This window comes from Myripristis murdjan, chromosome 12 (genome assembly GCF_902150065.1).
Source record: "Myripristis murdjan chromosome 12, fMyrMur1.1, whole genome shotgun sequence".
NCBI classification, from domain to species: Eukaryota; Metazoa; Chordata; class Actinopteri; order Holocentriformes; family Holocentridae; genus Myripristis; species Myripristis murdjan.
The window spans coordinates 31,299,730-31,327,644 of record NC_043991.1 but is presented as its reverse complement, the minus strand read 5'-3'; the positions used below and the strand labels follow the sequence as shown (position 1 = coordinate 31,327,644).

Genomic DNA, 27,915 nt, shown 5'->3' with positions numbered 1-27,915 from the left:
AACATGAGGAGATACTGAATGCAATCAGAGGCTCATCTGCAAACATACATTAAGCTCCTTTATGAATACTGTTGAGGATGTAGATTAAAAAAAATCATACAGTACACTGACAAAAGTAAGTTACTCCAGGTAATTTTTCTTTGTCAAAATCAAAGTGCTAGCTATAGATCTTTTAGGAGTCAGAGGGAAATGACCCAGCTGTCCGATATTCACAACAACATGGTCTTATAGACCAAACTGTCTTCTCTATTGGGAAAACACCAAACCTGTCTGTTAAGGGTAAGATGGCAGCAAACACACAGCTCCAGGGTGCTGTGGGGAGATCTGCGTTGCCTCCAGGTGTGGCGGGATAGGTGGACTAAACAGAGACCACCTGAGTCTCACCCAGACCCGACAGACAAGTTGAGGACACAGAAACATCCTCAGTGGAAAATAAAAGGTCTTCCAACTTGGCCATGGAATGCTGAAGCCTGGAGCATGTGATTAGGAAAGCCAGCCCTGTCTGCGTCTCAGTCTCCTGGGTGTGCTAGCAGATAATGACTGGACAGCCTCTGCAGAGAGAGGGCCTTGGCTGCTGGTGACAGTAGAGCTGTGCGGCCGAGACTTGAGGGCGCAGGTCAGAGCAGAGCGTTGTTTCTGCTCAGAGCAGAGTACAACACTGTGTTAGCAGTCATCTACAGGTACACAGCTGTCATGGTGTAGCTGCTGGAGGCAGTGGCCTCCTCCTCCAACCCAACACCCATCCCAACTATGCTCAGGCCTCTTTATTAAGGCAGGGGTCCCACTCAGAGCTGGCCCTCCATGGCCAAGCCTGACAGCTTCTCTAGCTCCTCTGCCCTCTGTCGTACTAATTCCAGACTAAATTCAAGGCCCAGTGCTGGCATCTGGAGCTGCACCTCACCACCAGGGGACTCCATCTCTGCACTATGCTGCAGTTTTACACCTTCAGCAGAGGCCAGTGAAGGTCTTTCTCCCTCCAGGCCCAGTTTCAGTAGAGTAAGGTCTGTGATGGCCCCTGTGCTGTTCTCACTTGGTACCTGTTCTTCCACTTCCTCCACCTGTGGCTCATCCATGTCCTCTGTCTCCAGTGAGCAGCGCTCACGAGGTAACTCTTCACAGCTCATGGGTGACATCAGTTTCTGGCGGTAGGCCTCCAGGCGGGCTAGAGGGACGCCTGGGGCACAAGTGGCACAGTGACAGAGATGAGTGCAGGGCTGGACCAAGCTGGGTGGGACAACAGCAGGGGCAGGCACAGATGACAGAATCGGGGTGGAAACAAAATGGGTCCCAGGTGGGTCTATGGATATGAAAGGGACTGTGCAGTGGCGGGCAGGATTAAGGCGGTGGGCACGGCCTCCTGCTGGGCGGTCACACCGCCGCCCTTGCGGTAGACGCATGCAGTCTTTGCAGGACTGATAGGAGGGCTTCACTTTGAAAGGGTTTCCTGTGCTAGCACTGTCCTAAACAGAGTAACATTGGGAGAGAAAACATGGTCAATCACAGAGTAACTGTGGGCAACAGTGACATGCAGAGTGATGAAAATGCTGACTTAATCACATTATAAAGTTATGGTTCTAAAATAGGCAGTGAAACACATAACATGGCTTTATAACTGCTGATGCCAGTATGCTATAATTAGTAATTAAACAGCTATATGTTCTCGACTCACGTCGAAGGCTGCCGGGCAGCTGCGCTTGGCAGCCAGGCGGTTGCTGTTGTTGGTGTTCAGGTTGGCTAAGCCTAGCTGGCTTTCCTCCTTCCTCTCTACATCCTCTCCCACCTTCCTTCCATCTGAACCTCCAGGTGTTTGAGCCAGGGCTGCCATCTCAGCTTCCTCTTTCTTGGCCTCCTCCTCATCCTCTTCTTCTAAAGTACTAAACTCAAGCCTCAGTCTCATGTCCTCCAAGGGGTCAAGACGCCCACAGGTCTGGGCGGCTGTCCCCTCCCCAGGCAGGACCAAATGTGCCATGGGAAAACCCTCATCCTCAAGTAGGGCGTCCCGCTCCACATCCTCGATCTCAATAAAAACCCTTTCCATACCGAGCAGTGGTGGACCCCGCACTGGGGTGGAGGGCTCACTGTCCAGTGCAGAGTCTGACAAACGTCTGAAGTAGTAGTTGTAGTTGAGAGGGTCGAGGGGTTCCACCTCTAGACCCATACCCCTGCAGGGAGAAGCCCCACAGCCACCCCAGGCTTCTTCCTCCTCTTGGGAGGAGGCTCTGAGCTCTGGTGTCTCTTCCCCAGGGACGTCCAGACCAGGACAGTGGCCTGACGCTTGCAAATCGTCAGAGGCCTCCTCATCTGCCTCTGGCCTCCACAGCTTGTTGTGGCGCTGTTTACTGTGAGCACAGGAAGAAAAAGGTTGTTTACATGTGAAGGCTGTGAGAGATCTTTAGGAATAACAAAGTTATCTCATTTAGTCCACTACACAGTAAACCTTTGAAAAGTGAAAAACCTTTAACAGAACTTTCAGTTTCCCCTTAACAGAAGCCTTTTGCTGGCCTGATACTATGCATATCCAGACATCGTGTGTAAACCCAAGTGAAGCCATAAACTTGCTTACCTTGCATCCAGGATGCCCTCGTACTCTGCCAGCTGTCTCATGAAACCAGCATTTGGCTGAGCTATACTCCGTTTCTGCTTGACAAAGTTGTAGGCTTTCTCCAGAGACCAGCCATACTCCTTCATTGCATAGGCAATAACAGTAGAGGCAGACCGGCTAACCCCCATCTTACAGTGGACCAGGCATTTGGAATGGTTCTTCCTATGGGGCAAGAAACAAATTCATTTATATCTCATTTATGTATTTGGTAAATGATAGGACAGAGAGTTGAGTTTTAGTTCCTTTTAGGGCCAACCATATTACATCACTGCTACTGAGTTTTAGACATCTGGTGGCAAAATTTGACTTTCTGACATAAAGATCAGCAGATAAGTATCTTTCATGAGCAGTTCTGGACTCTTGAAAATCAAGATGCAGTCATGCTTTTGAAAGACAACACAATGCTAAGACAAACAGCCCCGATGTCCTCAGCAGTGTCAAAGTTTAATATGTTGATGCTTTTTCCCACTGGCTAACAGCACCTTTCAGACACTGATAATGACACTAAACATTATACTGTATTTCACCAATTAATCGCCCGGCCGCAAATAGCCGCCTGGTTCTTATAAACGCCTGGGGTCTGCACCCATTTTGCGTATTAAACGCCCACCCGAATAACCGCCGGGGCGATTATTTGCATCATAATGAGGTAACCCAAAATAAGGCTACTCACCTTATTTTTGCAGAAGTAAACAGTTAGCCGCACAATAACTGAGCGGCACTTCCGTTTTCTGTCAAAATAAGAGCGCTAGCTAACGTTAGAAAAAAAGGGTGTACCGTAATATTAAATCAACCGACTGTAAATATGTTGGACAGTAACTGTCATCACGATAATGGCCTGGTGCAGGTCTGTGCAAAAATAAATAAAGGCCTGCAGCGAATAGCCGCCTTGTTCTTTTAAACACCCGGGGTCCAAGTTGATTTTGCATATTAAACGCCCGGGCGATTAATTGGTGAAATACGGTATATAAATATAAACATTAGCAAGCCAGAGCTTTCTCCATACTTTGTTTTAGTGCTGGGTTAGCTAGGAAATGCCTAGCCATGTTACCAGTGTAGGGGGTAACATGCTACAATGTAATGTATTATTGTAATCGCATTTCCTCTAACAGAGTAAAGCATTTTGTTGAAATTTCAGTGTTTACAATATAATTACTAAGATATAAGTCATTACTTGTGTTACATTCATCTCTTCTCTTTGACCTCTTTATAGGTGTAATATTTATTTACCAATTTTATGCTGTGTGTTATTCTACATTCATGTTATATTATATGAATAAAACACATATGAACAAGCTGAAATAATGATAAATACAATTCAGAAAGTTTAAAGCTGTAGACTATCTTTATTATGTCTGTCATTATTTAGTTGATAATGTGGACTTAGGTCTACTTAATCATTAGTTTTGTTTGCCTGGCCGGGCACTGTGAAGCTGTTTGCAGTGCACAGTGCAAATGACAATATGCTTCCTTGTACACCAGGCATTACAGCATTGGTCAAACAAGCATCAAACAACTTTAGGCTGGTTTACATCCACATACTAGAAAGTAGGTTGCTGATTTCCTATCTATAAGGGCTAAATTAAAGCATTAAATTCAATATTTTGAGCGATAACTTTCATTGTTGCAACAATGCTGTGCAACTACAGCTCTTCTTCACAAGCACAGCATGCAGTTTTTAACCCCGTCTATGATCTAAAAAGCATATGTGAACTTTATTTTGGATTCATGTGTGGGGTCTCACTTGGCTTTGACGATGAAGTTGTAGGAGTCATTCCAGTGGGCCAGCAGGTCAGTGGTGTCCTCATCATACACTCGGATGTTGTGGTAGGAGAAGGTTCCCGGAAAGAAGTTGTCAATCTCTCTGGTTACATTTAAGATGTAACCCACTCTGCAATCAGAACAAAAACACGCTGCTCTTTCAACAACAGCTTTTCTCCTCCCATGCTAAACAAAAGAGGAGTTAAACACAAAAACCTAATCAAAATTAATACTACCACTACAGCAGCAAAACAAAATAGACGTGCTGAATGTGGACTCATCTAAAGCTGTATTAGTGAATTAATTTCTGATTTCTACAAATCGATTTATTTTGTCTCACTGAAACCTGGCTGTGTCATGAAGAATATGTCAGCCTAAATGAATCCACTCCCCCAAGTCATATTAATACACACATCCCGTGAGGCGCTGGCCAAGGAGGTGGAGTTGAAGCAATCTTTGACTCAAGGCTAATAATTCACCCCAGGCCCAAACTTAATCCTAACTCATTCAAAAGCCTTGTGCTTAGTCTCTCACACCCTGTTCTATTTGTTATAGTGTACCGCCCTCCTGGCCCACACTCTTCTCAGAGTTTTTATGAAGCCTAGTCCTTAGTGCAGATAAAGTAATTATAGCTGGTAAATTTAATATTCACGTAGACAAAGATAATGATAGCATAAGCACTGTGTTTATGTCATTACTACTGCTTTTTCTATTTTTCTTGAAAAATTCTACATTCCATGTCACCCTTTTGATTTTTTTGATGGCATGTAGTTTTCACTGACAGAACGCAGCAACAGTCACTGCAGCAACTAGCCTGCTGGTTCTTCCTTTACTTTCAGCTGATTCTACTTCCAGCCAATGGATAGTGTGTAGGGCTAATCCTAATTAATTTAGCCCAATGTATTATTCATTTACCATTAATTTATCAATTCATCATAGAAACTTCTGCTTAATACACATAGTTGATAATAACTGGATACAAATATTTCAATTTAAAAAATGTTTGTTTTATTCCCCCTTTTCCTCTAAAACATCTTGGAGGCCACATGAGAAGTTCTCATGGCCTGATTTGGGCCACAGGCTGTATGTCTGACATTTCTGTTTTAGAAAGAATTCCACTGGCCTGGTCATAAACACACTGCACACCATACTCTTCACTTCCAAAACCCCCATGTGCATTTCGTTTTATTTTTGAAATCTAAGATACATATAATGAATTAAGCTTGAATTTGTGTTTCTTGTTGTCTTTGAAAATGCTCCCAATGATAAACAGCTTGTTTATTATGTACAATTTGCATCATGAATAACTAATTAAAATAATTTGTATTTCATAGACAATCAAAATAGGAAAGTGCAACAGATTTCACTTTGTGTCATATCTTGTTCAGGCTGTCATCCAGAAAATGTTCTGTGACAGCTCGTTCATTAAATGAATAAATCATAGTACTCACCCACAGTCCTGTAGTTCTTCAAGGTTTGAGGCATTCCACTCAGAGCCCTATGAGGTTGAGGAAAAATTTATAAGAATAAAGGCAACTAACTGAAGAGAGGTATGTTCAGAGCACAGTGTGACAGTATGTGGACAGATGAATGTTAAAGAAAGGTAGCATGAACTAACATGAGAAAAGAGGAAGGCTCTTACCAAGTATACGTGGTCAAAGATAAGTGTGGCCTTGTCCATCTGACCCAGAATCAGCAGCATCTCATTGTCTATGAACTCCTTATACTCTTTTAGGTTACAGCTCATATGTTGCTCTAGCTCATTACGGATCTGTGGAGGAGAGCAACACATTCATAGTTCCACGACCAACACAGTGATTAATGGAGAAGCACAGAATGACAGAAACTTGCAAAACTGTTTGGCGGTTCTCAAAATAAATATCTGCAAAAGCCCTGAATAGGTTTGCCTCAGAACAACATCTCATCATTTTAGTGGTTGACTGATGAAATATGGGTATTTCAGTAGACAATGCTAATGCACATATTTAATGCCTATAGTATGTTTTTTTGTGCATCTGACAACATACAACAATTTAATGATAACAAATGAGCCACAAAATTGCTGAGCCTAAATGCACATTTATTTAACACAAATGTTATTGTCTGCTTTGTCTCTGTTTGTTTCAGTAGCTCTGCCTTATGTCTACAGAGTACTTATTTTAACTAATAAAATGTATCAACTAAATGAATGTCCACAAGTAATCAAAAATAAACTATAAAAAAACAGGCATGAATGAAAAATAAATACAATTTTAGTGCACTAAACAACAGCATTTATCAGCAGATAGCAGCATCTCCTTGTTTCTGCAAGAGAATGCAAACTTGTAAACTTACATAAATAAACAAAAAATACATAAACTAAAAAATACTAAAATCAAAAAAATGTTTTTGGTCACAATGAACACTTATTTAACACCAATATATTATTCACTTGAATGCAGAAAAAACTGCATTGTCTTTGTTTGCTTAAGATGTGCACTTTACTATAACTAGTGACTTTTATCTCTCTCTCTTTTTTTTCTGGGACCCTAGAAGATATAGAAAAAATGATTATAGTGAACTCATCTGTGAGGTGCTTTGGTACATACCTCTTTAGAGGTGACGTTCTCCAGATCTTGAAACATCATGATGCTGCGTAGTTTGGCTTTGATGAGACACTCGGTTCTCTCTCGCTCTGTTGGCCTGTGCACAGACAAGTCACACATCCACACTGCCATCTGAATGAAAATTAACATGACAATGTTTGTAGACTTTGAACATGTTTCAAGAGCTAAAAAGAAGGGGAACTTGCTGGATATTAAATAAACCACTAGGTGCCATTTCTTCTTCTGCTGGTCGCTAAAGATGCATTCACACCATGAACGCTGAGAGTGGCTTATTTTAAACACATTTGTTCCTTGACTTGAGTTTATTTGGACGAATGAGAACAATGCGATGAAACCCAAATGGCACTCGGTATACACACAAAACACCTGAAATAAGTCTCATCCTCATCCAAGCAAATTGTTAAGCAATTGTTTGGTGTGAGAACATAATCTGAAACAGGTACAGTTGTGTTCAAAATAATAGCAGTGTGTGTAAAAAAGTGAGTAAAGTCCATAATTCTTATAATAGCTTTTATTTCCATACATACAAATGCATTGGGAACACTGCACATTCTATTCCAGATCAAAACATGAAGAAAAATGTATCAAATATGTTATTACTCTACAGAAAGTGAAGAAAAAGGAATATTAGGCTGTTCAAAAAAATAGCAGTGTCTGCATTTTTCTTTACAAACTCAAACATTTACTGTATAAACTGAAAAATGCTTGAAGATTTAGCTTTCCTGTGAATCACTGAACTAATATTTAGTCGTATAACCATGGTTTCTGAGAAATGCTTCACATCTGTGTTGCATGGAGTCAGCCAGCTTTTGGCACCTGTGAACAGGTATTCCAGCTCAGGACGATTGGACTACATTCTACAATTCCTCTGCATTTCTTGGTTTTGCCTCAGAAACAGCATTTTTGATGTCACCGCACAAGTTTTCTATTGGATTAAGGTCCGGGGATTGGGCTGGTCACTCCACAACGTTAATCTTGTTGGTCTGGAACCAAGATGCTGCTCACTTATTGGTGTGTTTGGGGTCGTTGTCTTGTTGAAACACCCATTTCAAGGGCATTTCCTCTTCAGCTTAAGGCAACATGACCTCTTCAAGTATTTTGATGTATTCAAACTGATCCATGATCCCTGGTAAGCGATAAATAGGCCCGACACCATAGTATGAGAAACATCCCCGTATCATGATGCTGGTGCCACCATGCTTCAATGTCTTCACAGTGTACTGTGGCTTGAATTCAGCGTCTGGGGGTTGTCTGACAAACTGTCTGCGGCCCCTAGCCCCAAAAAGAGCAATCTTGCTTTCATCAGTCCACAAAATGTTGCGCCATTTCCCTTGAGGCCAGTCAATGTGTTCTTTGGCAAATTGTAACCTCTTCAGCACATCGTTTTTGCAACAATGAGACTTTGCGGGGGCTTCTTGCCCATAGCTTGGCTTCACATACGCCTCTTCTAATTGTTAGAGTACTCACAGGTAACTTTAGACCTTCTTTGTTCTCCCTGGAGCTGATCATTGGCTGAGTCTTTGCCATTTGGGCTATTCTTCGATCTATTTGAATGGTACTTTTCCGTTTTCTTCCACATCTTTTTGGTTTTGGTTGCCATTTTAAAGCATCTGAGATCATTTTAGCTGAGCAGCCTATCATTTTCTGCACTTCTTTATATGTTTTCCCCTCTCCAATCAACTTTTTAATTAAAGTAAGCTGTTCATCTGAACAATATCTGGAACGACCCATTCTACTCAGATTTTCAGAGAAATGCACCATAACCAGCATGTACAACATTTGCTGCCTTCGTCCTTGAATAAGGGCCACCTGTTTGACACCTGTTTTTTCACAGAATGAATGACCTCACTAATTGAACTCCACACTGCTATTATTTTGAACACGCCCCTTTCAATTAATGATTCAGTTACACAGAATCAGCAGCATGCAAGTCATGACTGTTGGATCTGTTGGTTTTCTATTACTCTACTGCACCTACTAGTAAATTATTTGCCATGTAGGAATATAATTTCTACCAAAAACAGTGATTGATGTGGTTAGTGATGTTGAACACAACTGTACTGGGAACAAACCCAAAATGCAAGTGTTTCAAGAAGGGGCACATGGAGATGGATGTTGCCGTCTTGACAGGTAACAGTTAACTGGGGCCAAACATTAACCTGTACTGATGCTCCTATTTACCTTTCTTTATGTTTTCGTGCCTGCTATAAATAATCTGAAATGATAAATTTGTGCAAAGAATGTTGACAAGTCCATCAAGCTCAGCTAAAGTTACAGGGACTGGAGTTAGAATGGTTTTGACTCCCCCTGCTGTTGAATTGTGAATATTACAGGATGACAGGTTAACCAAACCTGCCTTGTCAAATAACTTTTTAAATAAAAAAAATCTAGAATATTTTTTTAAAAAATAGATTTTACATATTTATTGAATTAAATAAATATCTAAAATATAAACTTTTCCTCAGTGATAGCTTAAATATGATGGCAGAATGGGAAAACATTCTAAATCCTCCGCTCCTGGTATAATGGTCTTATGTTGCGATTCTTATGGTATGCTGATACAGTTTGATTTCTGAACTGATGACTAGGCCAATTTAGGCCACAAGAGCCTTCAGGCTTACCATTAGTCTACTGCTGCCAAGACCAACTGCTTGCTCCACTTTCCTCCCACACCCAGGCCAGGTTTCTACATTGGTGCTGTGCTAAATAGTTTAAATGGTGGCATCCATTGAGAAGAGGTACTGGGCCAAGAGATAAGTGACATATAATTTGAGAAGTCACTCCATTCACTTTTAATTAGTGCATTTAGTTTATTTATTTTTTATAGATAGGGATGAGGTGATTAGAGCGAGAACAGGGTGACACGTTTGCTATGTCCTACGTAAATGTTATTTCCTATATAATCGGATGTGATTTGCAAACTGAAAACTGAAATACATTGAGAGATTTAGCAGGCAAGTCTCAATCCTGATGGATATTTGTCATTTCAAACATGTGCAACAACACCTGTATACCATTTCCCATCACCTTTGTGCTGACGATGTCTGCCTTATCCACTAATTAAAGGTAACTGGAGCACCTTTCATTTTGCGGGCCTCTCTTAAAAGATGCTTTGCTAAGTATGGATAGGGCTAATAAGGCTTTGATGAGAAAGGACTTACATCAGGTCATCAGCATTAGTAAATCCCTCCAAAAAATGATAGGCTGTTTTTTATGCATGATGCACATCACATGTCAGTTTGTTCCTGACTGATATTATGTTAAGAATCAGTTGATGAGGTCTTACTGGTCCACAAACATTGCTGGAGAGTCAGGCCGGGTGGTCTCGAGGTCCGTCATAGCATTCCACTCGTTGATGCAGCTTTGCTCTGAGGTGATGCAGCTCTCGTAGAAGCCCATCCATGTGAGAGCAATGCCTCCCGGGAAGTAGTTGTACCTGCGTGACACCTCACAGGCCTTATGGAGGATCTGCAGGGCAGACCTGCAGGACACACAGCAAACACTTGGCTATCACACAACGTCATCAGCAAGTTGACAAGTTCACTGAACTGAAGGAGACAGACACGCTCAGTGGTGTGGACCCATCCGAGACCTGATGTGTCAAGCCAAATCTCAGTGAGAGCCATATGGAGAACTTATACAGGAATACTGGAAATGCGTTTATATGTTGATATTTAACTGAACCAAAAAAAGTTATGCTTTTGAATGTCTGTTGACTTGGTGGTTGTGTGGAGAGGACTGGGCCTTGCATTCCCACTAATCTTGGCAGCAACTAAGCAGACCAGAATGAACAGAAAATTCAGATTTACTGGTGGACTGGATGCTTGGTCTTAGACACCTACTTTAAAGGCTGACTGCTTTAGCATGCCTAATGATAATTAGTCCAGACAACAGTGATTCAAGATGGATGATGCATTTCACTAATTTTCTCAAGTCATTAAACAAACAGTGATCATCCCAGGTACACACCAAGAATACAGCATCAAAATAGGAATTCACTCACCACATGGCCTGCACAGATACAGGCTTGAAGACATGTGACCGCCCTGCTGTGTTTACACTAAACCCGCTGGCCAGAAAAAGAAGGAGATGGGAGATTAGGATAAGTCTATATGAAGAGGTAGATGGGCTTGGGGATGTAAACACAGGCTGAACTGGCTCATGGGACTATTCATGACACCAACCAGTGGAACATTCCTCCAGCACACAGAGACAGACCATTTTAACAGGTCAGCAAGAAGCAGTCCAGCACAGAGAGCAAAATGCCTGCAATGTTTCTGCTCCGCCACTGGCAGTCAGTAAAGCTCAAAAGGCAGAGAGCAAGCAAAATGTATGGCTGAGCTGTAAAGGATGCAGCTTGAGACCTGTGTGAATATACAGTTAATACATTTGAAGAAGTTTGTATCAAATATAGATGATTCCATTTAAAAAATCTACTTTGTACACATGTCTTGTGACAGGTACAGTATATGGTAATATTCCCTGCTTAGTTTATATTATTACTGTGGTATCTCATTAAGCATTACGTAATAGAAGATATCACCATTTTGATGAAATGTGGAGAAAAAAAGAAAGAAACAAAGAACTGAACTCATGAGTGAGTTAGTATTAAGGTGTTAATTTTATACCAGAAGAGTGGAACTTACCCATCTCCATCCAAATGTATATTTGTGTCACTCCACAGCGGCAGCACCATCCCAATAGAGCAACTTTTACTGAGGGCAACAACAATTAATGAATGAATTACATTTTGACAAAAACAAATCTCAAAGATTATGTTGTGGTAAATGACAGGACAGCAGAGAAGAACTAGAAGAAACTTTACATGTGCCTGCCCGATGTGCCAAAAGTGTGGCCATGTGCTAAAATGCCTTTCCCTTCGTTATGCTGTTTGTAGGTGGTGCTGAGTTTGGTTTGTAGTTGTTTTGCTATATAGTTGCTGTTGTATACAAAATGGTTGCTTTCACATTGGCGGGTGGCTACTATGATGGTCTGGGTGGTTGCTAGGTGGTTGCTATGGTCTTTGGAGTTGTTGCTATGGTGTTTGTAGGCAGTTGCTATGGTGTTGTGGGTGGTTGCTAGGGCATTGCTGGGTGGTTGCTATGGTGTTCCAGATGGTTGCCAAGGCATTGCTTGGCAGTTGCTATGGTGTCTGGAGGTGTTGCTATACGGTTGCTATGGTATTTGGGGTGGTTGCTGGGATGTTTGGGGTGGTTGCTAAGGCATTGGTAGGCCATTGCTATGGTGTCTGGAGGTGTTGCTATACGGTTGCTATGGTATTTGGGGTGATAGCTGGGATGCATTGAGAGAAAAGGAGACATACAGAGCTGTGTGTGCATCTCTAGCCCTGCCTGTGTTGGTGAGAGGGGACCTGCTTTCTAACTACCTCCTCCGAACATTCTGCCATTGGTGTGTATTGCCCCCCGTCCCCTCTCTGCCCCAACCGCGCCCCCCACACTTCTCGCAATCAGGCCGCACGTTTTTCAGGTTTGGTGTATAGGGTTAGGGTTTCACAATTAAAGTACCTATCCTTATCTGTGAAGTCCATTCCCAGCAGGATGTTTTCCTCTGTATCCTGGCGACCATTGGTGTAGACTACAACCATATAGCGCACTCGGTCTGACCACCCACTCTCTAGCCTGACAGCCTGTGAAGGACATGGGGTGTACATGAGAGTGATAGGGGAAGATTTTCAGTATTTATGCAGTTATTGTATATTAGGTATATATGACTGTATGAACACCTACAAACTTATTAATCCATTAAACACCCACAGCAGTACTGAGGAATACTTGCCTAAGGTCAAATGGAACTGACTACAGACAAGGACATTTCTAAAACATAGCCTTAACAGGCAAGGATCACAAGTTCACAATCAACATTTGTACGGTTATGTCTGCTTTTGCTTTGTATCTTTTCAATCACTACAATGAATTTCATGTGTGGATGTGTGTAAGGATAACACTGACCAGTTTTATGCGATCCTCAGACCGCAGGATCTTGATCATGACCTGCAGGTGTTGAGGTAGGTCGCCTGGAGGTGAACCATGCAGAAAAAAATCACATTTATTTTTCACATTAACTTTCAAAACTCTAGTAAAGTAGAACGATTAACTGTTCAACAAACCTGAGGTTGTCAACAAAGTCTGTACTTTTAGGTGTGCACAAAGGCCTGACTAGACATGCTACATGTTATGATGGGTTACTAATTCTTACCAGGGCGCCCTGGTAGCTCACCTGGTAGAGCCCATACCAGGTATCAACACTCAGTCCTTACCACAGCTGCCTTGGTTCAAATGCGTGCCGCATGTCATCCCCTCTCTTGATCTTTTGAAAATAAAACACTCTGAATACACTGATAGCGACCAACAACAGCGGGGCTGGTACTAATGATATGCAAAGCAACGCCCTGTCAGCTGATGGCTGATTGGCTGTGGGATTTGTGATGTAGCAAATCTAGCTGGCCCAGGGTCTGTCTGAACCTCAGATTTTCGGGGCATGCACACACACCTCCACCTTCAGTAGAGGAGTGCGAGCACAACTCTCCAGTGACAAACTTTGCACAGATACAAGTCAGTATAGTCATGGTCATTTTTGAGTAATAGGGGACTTCAATAATTTGCACTTTAAATTGTGTTTTCAATTATTCCAAGAAACATTTTACATCATCAGATCATGCTGTGCCTCTGTCTTGCTGAAGCTTTGATCTCTGGTTGTGAAGTAGCTGGAGAAGTTTTATTCATAGGTGGGGAGATGAGGGCCATGAGATGGGTAAAGGGGAAAAGTAGTTTGAAAAGTAGTTTGAAATGGGTGGATGCAGGACTGGTGACAGCATGTGGTTTCATAACATTTCAGCTTTTCAGCTGCAGAGGATGCACACATCAATGCTGTGCATCAGACTGTACACTGTCCTCTGCAGAGAATACTGGTTTGATAAACTTGTAACACACTGAAATAATTCCTCTTAAATGAAAAATGAAACATTCTTTCTCTTTCATTAGCTTTATTTCTTTTCTAACCACTTCTCTCTCACAAGATTACAGTCAAACAAGTCCAATCAGAGCTCTGTCACCATGACTCCTGAATTCCTTGGTAATGGCTGCTTGCAATTTCAGGGACTGAAATATTGCAAATTTCTCTGGTTAAAACTTCTAGCTAAATGTTTGTACTTAATTGACATTCATTTTGATGCAGTAAATTGCTTTTCCAGTGGGAGGGAAAATGTCTGCCAGCTTATGATTCATTTAAGTCAATGAAGCTCAATCAACAACTGCAGCCAGCCAGTTGTGCTAAGCTAAGGAGTCAGCAGTATTAAGTGATAAGGGAGAGAAAATATTCAGCAAGGCAAAGAAAAAGAAAGGCAAAAGCAGAGCAAAGGTGAGCCAAGTGTGCTGTTACTGCTGGAAAAAATGAAGACAGTAGTGAATACATATAAATTCAGTAATGTTGAAATATGTCTGTGAACAGGATAACAATTTTATTTTCATTCAGCACTGACTCCACCCCAAATATTATCTTTATCTTTTTTTCCTGAATGAATGTGAATGCTGAATGGTGATGTTAACACGTCAACAAATGCTAAAAAGAACTTCCTGCTCACATTTGAAAAGCTATATCCTGTGGCACATGTGGCTAATGTAAACAATAACCTTTCTCTAACCATAACCATGTACCTTTGGTCCCTAGCAGGGCCAAAACCACCATTTCAACATTGGGGGGGACAGATATTGAATTTGCTATTGAACTGCTAATATATTCCAGCAATATTGGGGGGGACATCTTTGGAGTGCCTGAACATTGGGGGGGACTTGTTTAGATTAGATTAGATTAGATTAGATTAGATTCAACTTTATTGTCATTGCACATGTCACAAGTACAGAGCAACGAAATGCAGTTAGCATCCAACCAGAAGTGCTTAGCAGTGTATTAAATACAAATGTACAGTATATACACATTATATGATAAACATATTATATATATATATATATACATAGTGCAAATTAATAAATAACTGTTGCTGTAAAGTGCAGGTATGAAATGAATAATATATAATGCTACAGGTATGTACAGAATAAACAGGTTGAAAAATATACAGTTGAGATTTATATTATTATCATATTAGATTATGATTTACACAGATCTTGATGATTGCAGTATGTACATGAGTGCAGAGAGGTATGTACAGTAGTGCAAGGAAGTAGTGGATAATAAGTCCGGTATAGTTACAGTATGTACAGTAGTGCAAGGAAGTAGTGGGTAATAAGTCCGGTATAGTTACAGTATGTACAGTAGTGCAAGGAAGTAGTGGGTAATAAGTCCGGTATAGTTACAGTATGTACAGTAGTGCAAGTAGTGGGTACTAGACCAGTTCAGCTCACCTCCTGGAGGGGTGGAGGGATGGGGGAGTTGGTTTGTGGGAGCGAGAGGGGGCGGGGGCCTGGGGGGACAGAGTTCAGCAAGGAGACAGCTGTGGGACAGAAGCTGTTCCTGAACCTGGTGGTTCTTGTCCGGAGACTCCTGTAGCGCCTCCCAGAGGGCAGGAGGGCAAACAGACTGTCCCCCCCAATGTATATGGACGTTTGGTCCCTGGTCCCTAGACATAACCAAACTCCATTTTCACCTCTGGAGGTCAACTAGTTTGGTTCCTATGGTTAGCATTTAATGTTAGCTGAGCTTAAAGAGTTTTAGTCTATGGGAGTCATTAGCCTAGCTCCATCAAAGTGAAAAAATAAACATGACCTCAACTCTGAAGCTGTCTTTATTCTTCACTCTATCACAGGGATCTACAAACCACTGAAGGCAGAGGCACATCCACCAAAAATGTACTTCTTCTAACATCAAATCCACATGATACACAGTGTAAACAAGACAGCTTTGATTTGTGGTAATGTTTATGTCTTCACTTTGACAAAGCTAGGCTAATAACTCCCACTGATTTCAAGTCTTTATGCTAAGCTAACAGGAAATGCTACCCACAGGAAGTGAACCACTGGACGTACAGAGGTGAAAAAGGTATCAAACATCTTGGCTCAGTCTGGGGACGTTTGAAAAAAGGCTATTTTGCCCAAAACATAGCAGTATTCCTCATGACATCTATCATGACCTTTCCCTAACCTTAACCTTAAGTAGTTTTGCTGTGTAAACCTAACTCCATTATCTTGCTAACCTTGGTTGCTGGTGTCAGGTAATTTGTCCTCATTGACTTTCCACTGACATTGATTTTTCTGGTACCGGCATGTCATTTTAACCAGCTGAGTGCCACCACCATATAATGCATTGTTGAGAAAGCTGTAGTCACTTCACGTATGTCTGTGAGATCAAGTTGGACCAGGATGCTTCAAACTGAACCAGCCAGGTAGTATTTTCGGCACACAGGTTAGCCAGAATACCGGCAAATCCTCAAAGGAACAGACAAATATGAAGCTTTTGCAGTAAACATATGCAAAGCCACTGACAAAGCTTCCTGTATATTTTTGGTGTGTGTGTGTGTGTTTATGCGTGTGTACACCTACCTGCATGCTTGTGGTGGGTCGGGGTCTTTGGTCCCTGTGTGCTGTTGCCCTGCTGTAGGAAGAGGGCAGCTCCTTTGACCATGAAGAAGCTCTCACTAAGGCTGAACAATGCAGAAGAGGGAAATATAATTAGGGCTAGGCCTACGTAATCTTCATTTGTCCCATAGATGAGTTCACGTATCCATAATGAGTAAATGATTACCACAGGGAAGAAAAAAAAAATGTACTGGTCACCAAAACACCTCAGAAAACACAACAAACACATCAAATGCAGAAGTGTTACAATTATTATCAATTACAGACTTATCTGTATTGTCTTCATAAAGTTTTTTTTTTTTCACTACATATGGTAAACCCCTTGTCAAAGTACTTTTCCCCCAGTGATAGACAATAAGAAACCAGTTTGATCGACAGACTAAAGGACAGGAGGCACAAACTGACTGAACAAAATAATGCCTCTCCACAAGACCTCAGTATCTAAGCCCTGTAACAGTTCATTTGAAATTCTGTTCTATGTCAGCAACAAAATGGAAAAAGAAAAATGTCAAGGTCAAAAATGTAAGATGTCAAGAAGTCACTTAAGAGAAAGACCATGAGTAAACCCCGGCGACCACTTGAAGAATGTACAATATAAAAGAAATCCTGTTTGGTGACTTGGAGTTGATAGTTTGCTGGAACTCTGTCAGCAGGTAAAGAAGTCACTTCAGCAATGACAACATTTCTTATGTGTCTGCGATCTCGTTTCCTGTTAAACCGTGCACCAAACACTCAGCACCACAGCGCGCCTGCCTGGCACTCCAGCTTACATGTTCTTCCATTCCTCCAGCCAGCTCGCTTTACCAACAACATGGCATCAGGGGCCAAACCAACAAGTCAACGAGCTACCAATTCAATGCCAACTAAACTGAAATAACTAAGGAGTTAAGATACTACTTACTGCAAAAAAGGAATGATTATGGTCACTCATTACCTCCCAACACCACATATCATGCAATCAAAGGTGCAGTTTCAAACGCTGAAAATCTGCCTGTCAGTAGAATACTTTTAAGTCCAAGAATTGTAAGAAATGATCTCAATAAAGACACAGGACATGATGTGAGAAGCTGGTATGGGTTGCACTCTGAACTGGTCAGTGACTGGATGTCAGCAGACTCCTAGTTCAGCTTTTTACAGCACTGTGTTTTATGTTGTACTTCTCATGAACAGAACAAACTTGACTGGGTCCATCGACCTATCACATCCTCTCTTTCTACCCCATCCATCCTCTGTAGCCTCCCTCCCTCTCCAGCCTGAGCTGGGTGCTCCGACTCCAGGGTCACAGCTCGCCTCTCTGGGGTGTCTGCTCGGACAGAACAGAGGGGGGCTTTGTTTAGGCGCAGCTTTGCTTCCCTCTCCAACCACCTCACACAAAGCCTGGTATGACTGAGTGGGACCATCACAAGGCCTTTTGTTTCAGCTCTCCTGTTATGCGGTGTCATCATTTCTTTTCAAATTTCTCCAGAAGATGGATATTAAATGTAACTTGAATGTAAGGCTTGAGGAAGATGTGCAGTGAAAATAACACTGATTCATGAGTGAACCTATTTTATACTCTTGAAAACTCACAATTTTAGAAACAAAAATTCTATCACAAAGCGTCTGGAAAAAACAAGTTCTGCAGCCAACCAGGCATGTTGGAATTAAAAAGAAAATGCAGGTAAACTGAAATGAATCATAACTCCTCAAGCCTAAAGCATGATGTGGTTGATGGAGCTCGCGCATTGTCATAAGAAAATATATACTTCTTTCTATCCATTATAGACAAATTCATTTATGTTACATAAAATCATTTCCTATAGTAATATATAAGATTGTGGCACCAACTGAATATTGTTAGATTCAACTAATAACACTGTAATAATGTCACTGCTGAATATACTCAACTACCAATTGCACATATCCTAATCTGATATAAAGACTGCATTAAACTGATGTGTGTCCTGTGGTCTCTGATGTGATGCTGTGAGAACTTACATGAGGCAGATCTCCCTCTGAGTCACTGCAGCTTTCTTCACAAAGTGAGGCAGCATGTTGAACATGGCTTTCTGTGAGGGCTTCACAACCAGGCGCATCCTGCTGGTTACTCAAAGACTGTCTAGAGTCTCCAAAATGCCTTTAGCTCATAGCGCGTATATGACAAATCATATACAATCAGCAAGGACATCAAGCTACTTTGAGTGGAAGTTAGCAATAAATACATATCACTAGCCTTTCTGGTCTCTTTTCTGACTAGCAGCTGCATATTTCTGTTAAACTGGTCTAGTCACTCGTCCGGTCTGGGTGTGGTGTATCCTCTCATCCTCCTGTCGCTGTCCTGTCCATTTGGGTCTCAAGGATCCATGTTCTCTGTGTCTGTGCTGCCCTGTCTGCTCCCTACCCACAAGCAGCTGCTTATCTCCCCTTCGCAGCGCGTGCTTGAGCAATCAGCTCTCCCTCTGCAACAGTCGGCCACAATGCGATCATTCATGCATGGGCTGTGTTGGTTGTGTTGGGTGGCAGGAAAATGTTACTTGGCATCAGTCTCAAAGTTAATGGCTGTAGGGGGCACGTTTGACATGCACAGTCCTGAATTAAGGATCTGTGATGATGAATTGCCGAGTCAAAAGACAAACGCGTCACTCATTGAGACGCTTCAGAGAAGGCATTACATGACAGTTTCAACACACCCAGTGAGCACAAAGCCAACTTCTCTGCCAAAGACACAAAACCTGATATTGTTTTCAAGCCAGGTTGTCAGGAATACTTAGTGGTAAGTAAAAAAATGGCATCTTATATAATCTATGTTACGCATGTAAATTCAGGAAATATGATATGTATGTGTACATATGGTTTATGTGTTCATGTTTGTTGTCGAAAGCTGTTCCATCACTTCATCTTGTCAAATACTGTACACAGTGCTGTACACACCCACCTCCAGTCATAAGGTCGGCTCCATCACTAGCAGTTACATAACTTTGCCTTTTGTGAGGAGTTTTTTTTTTTTGTTTTCTGTGAGAGAGCTGTGAGAATCCAAGGGCTTTTGGAGGATATAATCTGGATTAGGTTTCTGCCTGACTTGTACTGTACGACCCTCACAGAGCCAGAAACACTGAAATCACTGGCTCTGTCCCAATTCAAAGGCTGTACGCTACCCAGGTCGTATTTGTAGGCTGCTTACGTCACGGCGGAGCGACAAGTGCTGTCCCAGTTCAGTTTCACCGCGCAGGGTCCTGCAAATGCAGCCCACAGATGCAGCCTATTTCTGACTCATTTGCAGGAAACACCTCCACGATGCTTCACGGCCGACATCACAGCCGAGTTCCCAGGGTACCTTTCGGTCCGGTTGAATTTCTGGATCAGCCACCATTGCTGGAATTATGAAGCCTGTTTTAGACCGTCTTCATGTTTATATCATGACGTTCTGATAAGTTTTCATGCCTATAATTACCACCATAGATTCAGTTTAGCTGTTAACTGTATCCCAACAACGCCTGGAAATGCAAGTTTAGTTAGATGAGTTAGATAGGCATTTTGCATGATGTTTCCATAGCAACCATCAGCGCATCAGGTACGTTATAATGTAGCCATGTGTACAATTACTTTAATTGGGATAGTCTGTGGCAATTTGTGAGGTGTAACAATTATCTTAATTTTCTGCATCTTCCCAAAGGCAAAATAAAATAAAATACATAAAACTACAGAATCAGTGTTGTCCATCTTGAGAGCGCTGAAGCTGCTTATCGTTTGGTTTCATGCACAGGTGTTCACTGACACACCTCCCAAACCTACTTCGTCATTTTACGCTGCATCACTCCAATGCGCTTCGGGAAGCCTCGATAATAATGACGTAGGAATCCTCCACAGGCTACACCGTCCCAATTCACTAAACTTTTAGTTCCGGGATACCTGATATCGGCACCTACGTCGGACGCTTCCTACGTGGGCACCGTGGGCTGCGACCTAGAAGTCATCTAGCCCTTTGATTGAGACAGACCCTCAGAATCCTCAGGGCTGAAGGCAGGCAAGCAGCAACTGGGCAGCTACATGCAGGTAATCACAGGTGTTCCTAAACATTCATTAAGCTTCTGTTCTGACGCTCCTCTCTCACTGGAGAGCCTCTGCTACATTTAGATGGAACAGAGCCCTAATTAATATCATTAGTAACACCTGTGTTTACCGACAACTTCATGTCAAAATGACTCTTGTGGAAAAGGTCTATTCTGTAATTATTCCTGCCTGCTGTGTGTTCACTTGACTCATTGCATACAACTCTGAAAACCTCTGCTGATTTATGCCAAAGAGGGTGAATTCACTGAAAATGCTGAAATATTCTTTTTTTTTTTTTTATCAGAAAAATATAGTATTTTAACTGTTACTGTCTTACAAATCCTTGCCAACCTTGTGTATTTTCTAAACCCAACGCAGTGCCACAGGACTGACTGTGCAGCCCATTCAAGGCCTGCCAAAACATGACCAAATATGCCTGATCATCTGCAGCCTGCAAGCTGAACATCTAGTCAGGAGCTAAGCAAGCCTCGTAATTTTTCATGACATCAACCTTTTTTCCTAATAATGATGTTGTTGTTATTATTAGCATTATTATGACTATACCTGTCTCTTGAGCAGCACATTGGTCAGTAAAAACATGATCCCTTTTCATTATTAGCCTCGGACCCAAAAAGGCCAGGAGGGTGCTGAACACTGCACTCTGATTCATAACAAGCAAGCACATTTCATTTGTAGCTAGGAGCCAGATCCGGCCAAGCCATCAAAGCAATATGCTAAATATTAAAATCCCTCATAAAACTAACAGGCATCTAGTACAGAGAAACTGTAACAGAGTCAGTTTGATTCTATAATGTGCATCTGATGTTTGCTGACATCTTGGCAGTGGTATTTTAGACAACCTGGGCACTGTGCCATTGCCTGTTGATGACCAAGCAGCAAGGTTTAATGTACTTAACAGGATGAACAGGAGTTGTAAAAGTGGTAGTGAAAATGCTTCCAGCATTCATTTTTGCTAACTGTAGCCTACACTGGCAACAAATAATTTGTCATTGTTCATGTGAATAACTATAGAATTAAGTGTGATTAGATACAAAGTAATGTAAGAGATTTATGTTTACATAGTGACATGAGAGCCTGACCTGAAATCTGTGTAATGACAATTACAATGAGACGTCATTCTCCTCTGGGACATCCCCCTGTTGCTACATCCTTTGATAGTAATTAGACTCTAGACTCTCTAGACCAGGGGTGTCAAACTCGTGCCATGGAGGGCCAAGACGCTGCAGGTTTTCATTCCAACCAACAACTCCACCAGGTGATTTCACTGATTAGTCCCGCCTCTCTGTTTGGAGGTAGGGTGATCAGTGAAATCACCTGGTGGAGTTTTCGGTTGGAATGAAAACCTGCAGCCTCTCGGCCCTCCATGGCACGAGTTTGACACCCGTGCTCTAGACGTTCCCACACTGAGGCACAGCTGACCTTCACTGACGTGTTTCACATCAACCACACTTCACAATTTCTAGTGAAATAGTAGAATTAAAATTATAGCACCATTAACTGCTTCATCTGATGACTCTGACTCCTTCAAGTTTGTTTTTTCCTGCTTTTCTTTGCACACAAAGACTGAAAGGCATTCCCTCCATGTAGCCCCTCGTGTTTAACATCCTGCCCCAAGAGGGAGACAAAATACAGAACTGAGAGGCCAGAACTGTAGCTTTAATACTTGCGACAGGGTCAGAGGGCTCAGGGCACCCTGATTTCCCGTCATTACGTGTATGTACTGTGTCCTCTGCTGCAGGTAACACAGGATATCCTTATACTGCTTGGCAAACGCCCACAAACATTTTCAAACGTTCAACACCACCAAACCTTCAACTTACATGTTAAAACAACATGTCATGTTTACAACAGTCACTTAAGTTGGCCACCAAGATGGGACATGGATTTTTTTTTGTTTGCATTTTCTTGTTTTGTCTATTCTATTTGAATTTTTATATTCTACAGGATATGGAGCACACTATTTTTTTAAACAGAAGATCTTACCTCTGATTATTTTTTCGGTCATCTTCACTTCCAAAATCCTGAAAAACAAACAAAGCAGAGACATACACAATTACTCAGTCTTAAAATGTAGATACTTAATTTTTTTTTTTTTTTTTTTTTTACATTATGTCATTTATCAGATGCTTATGTCCAAAATGACTTACAGTAAGTACATTTTGTCAGCAATCAACAAAACCATCACATCACCAGTGATGGTAACAGTAAAAATGCCATGGGAGTCAACTCTAGTGTGCTGGCTAATTTTTTAACATTCTATAGTAAATTACTTTGCTAACTAGTCTAGCTTTGTTATCTGATTTACAATCCTACACTGAGCCAGATTTTTTACTAAATAATGTGGTAGTATGGTAACCAGATATGTGAAACTTTCAAATCAAATGAAGAGGCAGGAACTTCCTGTCCAAGCAACTGCACTGAGCTGTGGTTGTAATCACTGTATCCTCAGCAGGATAAAAAAAGAGTGTTAGTTCAATGTTCAGCTGTGTCAAGCTAAAACTGCTTGCATATGGCTAGGTAATAATCCTAAAAACAGCAGCTGTGAACACCATGTTTTCTAGGGAAGACTGGAATCAGTTCCAAATATTTAACAATTATCTCCACCAGGTGGACTGCTGTGGGCAGAGATGGTGCAACAAGAAGTAAGAGAGCTGTCAGCACAGAGACACTGGTGCATCATCATTCCACAAAAGGCTAGAAGTCCATTTACAGTAATGAACTAAAAGAAAAATCTCACTGATAGCATCTATCATTTGAGGAGTGGGCAAGACCATCAAATTGCCACAGTTCCAGTGAAAAGGCTCTGTCTGCTTCAGTTATTTTCAGTGGAAAGGCAGGAGAAGCTAAACTTTAAACACAGATGACGAGGTCAGGATGTTTATGGCAGCGGGGCATCCTCTGGTTCACCACAGAGTCACTTGACAACACTAGCTGCAGGGACAGCAAGACTCAGCTTTCAATCATGGCCTCTGCTGCTCCTGATGACCAAGAGAATAACTCTTTGAGGATTTAGTTAGTTGGATACCTGTTTAAGAATTTCCCCCAGAAGACGGTGAATCATCAGTTTTAAATCAGAGTTCAGAAGTGCTGGCTTCTGAGGTCTGCAAAGTCAGATGGCTCTGCCACAACATGGATGTCAGAGAGTGATACAGAGTACAACCACTTCGCTGACTTCGGTGCTTGTTAGGCTGCTGTGTTATGTCTGCTGCAACAGCAAGTCATCACTGTCACAAATTACCTTTGATGAAATAATAAGCTGAATGTCTGTCAAGGCACTGGAAGAAATGACTATCATGAATATCACTACCAGCTCCAAGGGCCCTAATGTAAATGTAATGTAATGCACTGCTAATTAGTTAAATGTTACGAGTCAGAGTAAGACGGCTTGCAATAAAAAAAAAAAAAAAAAAATGGGGTGACTGTTGTGGAATTATTGATTTATGAAATAAAGGTTGAGACCAGGATCTTTGTAAGTTTTATTCTTGCAACAAGGTCAGTCAGTTTACTGAGTGTCAAGACAGTCGGTAGAGTGAAGACGAGGCTCTGCCCTTGACTTAAGTATTTCTAATGCAGTGGGAGTCCTCACTTCTGCCCATCGTGTGAACAAATGTTACATGATGCATGTCTGCAGTCTTCAAAACAATTTTGTACACTAACAGGATGACTACAGAAAGATTTTCTCAGAAGGTAGAGTGGATGTGGAATCTTTGTAACACAATGTACTGGAACAGTATGCAAACTATGATATTTGTATTTTCCAGTGACTAATCTGATTTTACCACTAGGTGGCAACAGTGAACCATTCTTTAGTGGCCTGGGATAGTGTCGAAGACATGTTCTCTCTCTCATGCAGCAAACACTTGGCTATCATACTATCACACAACGTCATCAAGTGTAAGTGCAAGTCTCTCTCTCTCTCTCTCTCTCTCTCTCTCTCTCTCTCTCTCTCTCTCTCTCTCAGCAGATTCATTTAGTCCAAAAAATGTATAACACTACCTTTATGAACATGTGATCCTGCCTATCTATAAAGCTTTCGGGTTTTGTCATTTCAATAAATAACTAAAAACACAAGGTTTGTTCAGTATGTCATTTAAAATGTGACCTGTCTCAGGATCTCTGTAGCTTGGTAAACCCACTACATGTTTTACTGACTGAACCTAACAGTACCATGATAAGAAGCTGCTGGTATGCTGTCTTCACAGTGTAACTGTATTGTCCTGAGGTGTGCCCTGCACATCACTGCTAACTCTTAAATGCTTAAGTGCTCTCTTGGCACTATGTCTATCTCTAACAATGTTGATATAGCATAGGTATAATCATATAAAATATCAACAGCGACATCTGCTGATTGCAAAGTGTAATTTCACTGCTGCTACTGCAACAAAGCCACCCTGCACACATGCTGTAGGCCAGGGGTTGTCAAACTTTTTAATGTTCTGGATATACAAGTTGACTTTCAGTAAGGCGCAGAGCAGCGTGTGAAGTGATTTTGCTCTATAGGGAACACAAACCAAACTGAACACAAACGAAAAGAGATGTTTTGGTTTTGGTGACACTTTCAGCTCCTAACATCTTGTAGTTATAGATCAATACCTGCGAATTCAGCGGAGATAATAGCTTCCAATGTGTGCCAAGAATTACCCCATTAAAAGCTTGTCTAGGGGCTTCTGAGATCATCATGGCATAAAAAAACAGAAGTGCCTCACTTATTTGGGCAGCTGGAAATTCTAGTAACATAATTTATGGTTGTTCAGTCTCCTCCTGTGAAGAAAACAGCAGCTTCAGTGCCCTTTGCAGGTTGAAGACAAGGCAACGTCAACAATGTCTCAAAAAGACTTGACCATTTATCATGTGCATCAAGACATTTTTGTCATGTATTGAGAGGCATGTGACATGTTTTGGGCTGTTTTGATGATCTAGTTAGGGCCAGTTGATAACCAATTTGATGATATTCTGACTCACTCATATGGCCTAACAAGGACAACACTGAAATTCAGCCTTAATATATTCTATGCATTTTTACCTCAACATAAAGAATTTTAAAAGTAGATAATGATTTTCTGTCATTCATATGAAATGCACCTGACAATCTGTTTATTCTGGCATTTTGTGAAATGTATGTTGCATTACTATTTTTTAGTTACTCCCTAATTTGAAATAGAATAGTAGCATGTACATAATAAAGTTTGAAAATAAAGGTTCCAATGAGAGAAAAAAGACATTTAATGTGTCATAATGTAGCTTATGTAATTGTTGTACATTTGATGTGTGGTATGGCCTGATCTCTGGTGTCACGTCCAAAAGATCAGCCACTAGCTGATGAACAGTTCAGTGCCCTACTTTTAACTATGAAGTGTCAAGCCTTGCACTGATTTGGGTTACTCATCAGCCGGAGGAGAGAAATCCAAATTTAGACTATTACTTACCTGTGCAAAGTTATGTGAAGGAAAGGTAATCACTGGGTTTATTACAACACTGTACATAACCACGTTCCTTTCCGTCTGACCTTATGAAAACCTCTAGAATAAGTTTTAAACCTATACCCCTATAACACTGTACATCTGGACTGAGCCAACATATAACAGGCCTGCTTACCTTTTCATTTACCTGAAAATTATAGGCATAATATTAAGCATTTAATTTTTGAAATTTTCTTATATGTCAGCATGTTAACATTCAATATTTAGAATGATATCAGGACCGATTTAACAATAAGTCTGTCGTTTATTATCATTCAGCCTATTCCCGTCTTTCCCAAGTGGGATGATTTTCTATAACCTCTTACCAAAACTTTAAGTATTTTGCTTAGACAGTTGATATTTCATATTCCCTTTTATAATTATTTGCAGCAACAATAACTTTCTCCACTGTGAGTGACATGCATTTTTTGTGCTGTGGTGCACCCCAAGATCCTGCACCCTTGGTTGCCAACCATTTTAAAAATTCAATATTCTTATTCCTGTGCCATAAGACAATCTCGCCAAGGCCTCTGAACATGCACCGCTCTTTCCTAAAGCTACAAACTGGAAAGCTAAGTCTTGAACTTGTGATGTCACCAGGATGTGAAATATGGCGACGCTCCAAAATCAACAAATGAAACACTGACTTTGTTGAACCTTAAGATTTTCGTGAGCTCTTATTGTCTCAACTCGGTGTCTGCAGGTGTTTTTCCACATGGATGTTTTTCAATGTGCATGTACACGGCTGCTTTCAATTCATTTCAATGCAACCATGCACCTCCACTACTTTTTAACGTGTGCTCCCCATGCAGAGGAAGTGAAAATATTTTAACTTTTGCCTGGAATGTAAACTTTGAGTTGGTCACAATGTCACATCACCAAGGTGGTCAGGTAAATATGGAGATGTTGATTTTAGCAGTGGAGATCCACATCTTCATAATTTGCTATAAGAGATGTCTGGGCGCCTGAAAGCCTCATCACAGGACTTAATGCTAAGTCTAGGTCAAACAATGGAACCTTGTTGTCTATTTGTAGATCTTGTCACCCATCCAGTGCCATCACAAATCCTCCATTATCTCCATCAATAGAAAAAGAGTAGTGCAACTTTATGGTGGTGAATTCTAAAAATGGGTGGCATTCCCCTTTAACATCTCTTCTCTACCCTGAGCTTGATTGCTGCAAATTCGAGCCTACACGAAGGGAGTAGCTCACAAAGTGCAACACAGCAAAATGAGCACCTTGTTCTAGCTGGTCCATATAGGGTTTCGTTTACAAATGCATAGGCATGAACAAAGCACGCACACACACACACACACACACACACACATACGCACACACGCACACACACACATAAGGCTGCCAGTCGTTTATGGGACGTGACGGCTCCTCGGTGTTTCCACCACCCCGCTGCCGGCATAAGAAACGACCCCGGCCTTCGTCGGTTCCCACTTACCTCCCCCGCATTAGTGGTGGCTGTGCTGGCCGAGGATGCTGCACTGGGGGTGGGGGAGCGCTGCAGAGTCACCAGGGCCATGGCAGGGAAAACGACGAGGGGGAGTCCTTGCGGTGGGGAGGGGACGCCTATCTGGGAAGATGCGCCGAGACCGTCTGTCACCGGGGAGAAAACGCCAAGTCAGGCTGTCATCAAACAGCCGCGGACTCCGAAGCCCCGCTCTTCCCAGCGGCTCCTGATTCGTGCGTCTGCGGCACCGACCGCACTCCTCATGAGCAGTTCGATTATCTTGGAGATTTCCTCCGTTTCATCGCCGACGCGCAGACAGACAAACAATACACCGTGCAGGTTGCGAGCGGGCAGAGATGACATGCAGCTTTGCCGGACGCCTGTGATTGGCTGGCCTAGTTTGCGTGTGCGCTGTCATTGGGCCAAT

The 27,915-nt window shown here is 41.8% G+C and overlaps 1 protein-coding gene across 1 annotated transcript; it reads right to left on the bottom strand.

The window, feature by feature from the left end:
• Window positions 1-390: 390 nt before the first annotated feature.
• Window positions 391-27,796, bottom strand: ssh1b (slingshot protein phosphatase 1b). Its single transcript, XM_030065983.1, has 15 exons — window positions 27,480-27,796; window positions 22,551-22,588; window positions 16,482-16,582; window positions 12,939-13,003; window positions 12,495-12,616; window positions 11,616-11,684; window positions 10,973-11,038; window positions 10,256-10,450; window positions 6,952-7,045; window positions 6,006-6,134; window positions 5,815-5,861; window positions 4,347-4,493; window positions 2,564-2,764; window positions 1,670-2,339; window positions 391-1,460 (listed from the first exon to the last, which is right to left on the bottom strand). Exons 1-15 carry the CDS (start codon window positions 27,558-27,560, stop codon window positions 786-788), a joined length of 2,700 nt encoding a protein of 899 aa, XP_029921843.1. The 5' UTR covers window positions 27,561-27,796; the 3' UTR covers window positions 391-785.
• Between the last annotated feature and the right edge of the window lie 119 nt (window positions 27,797-27,915).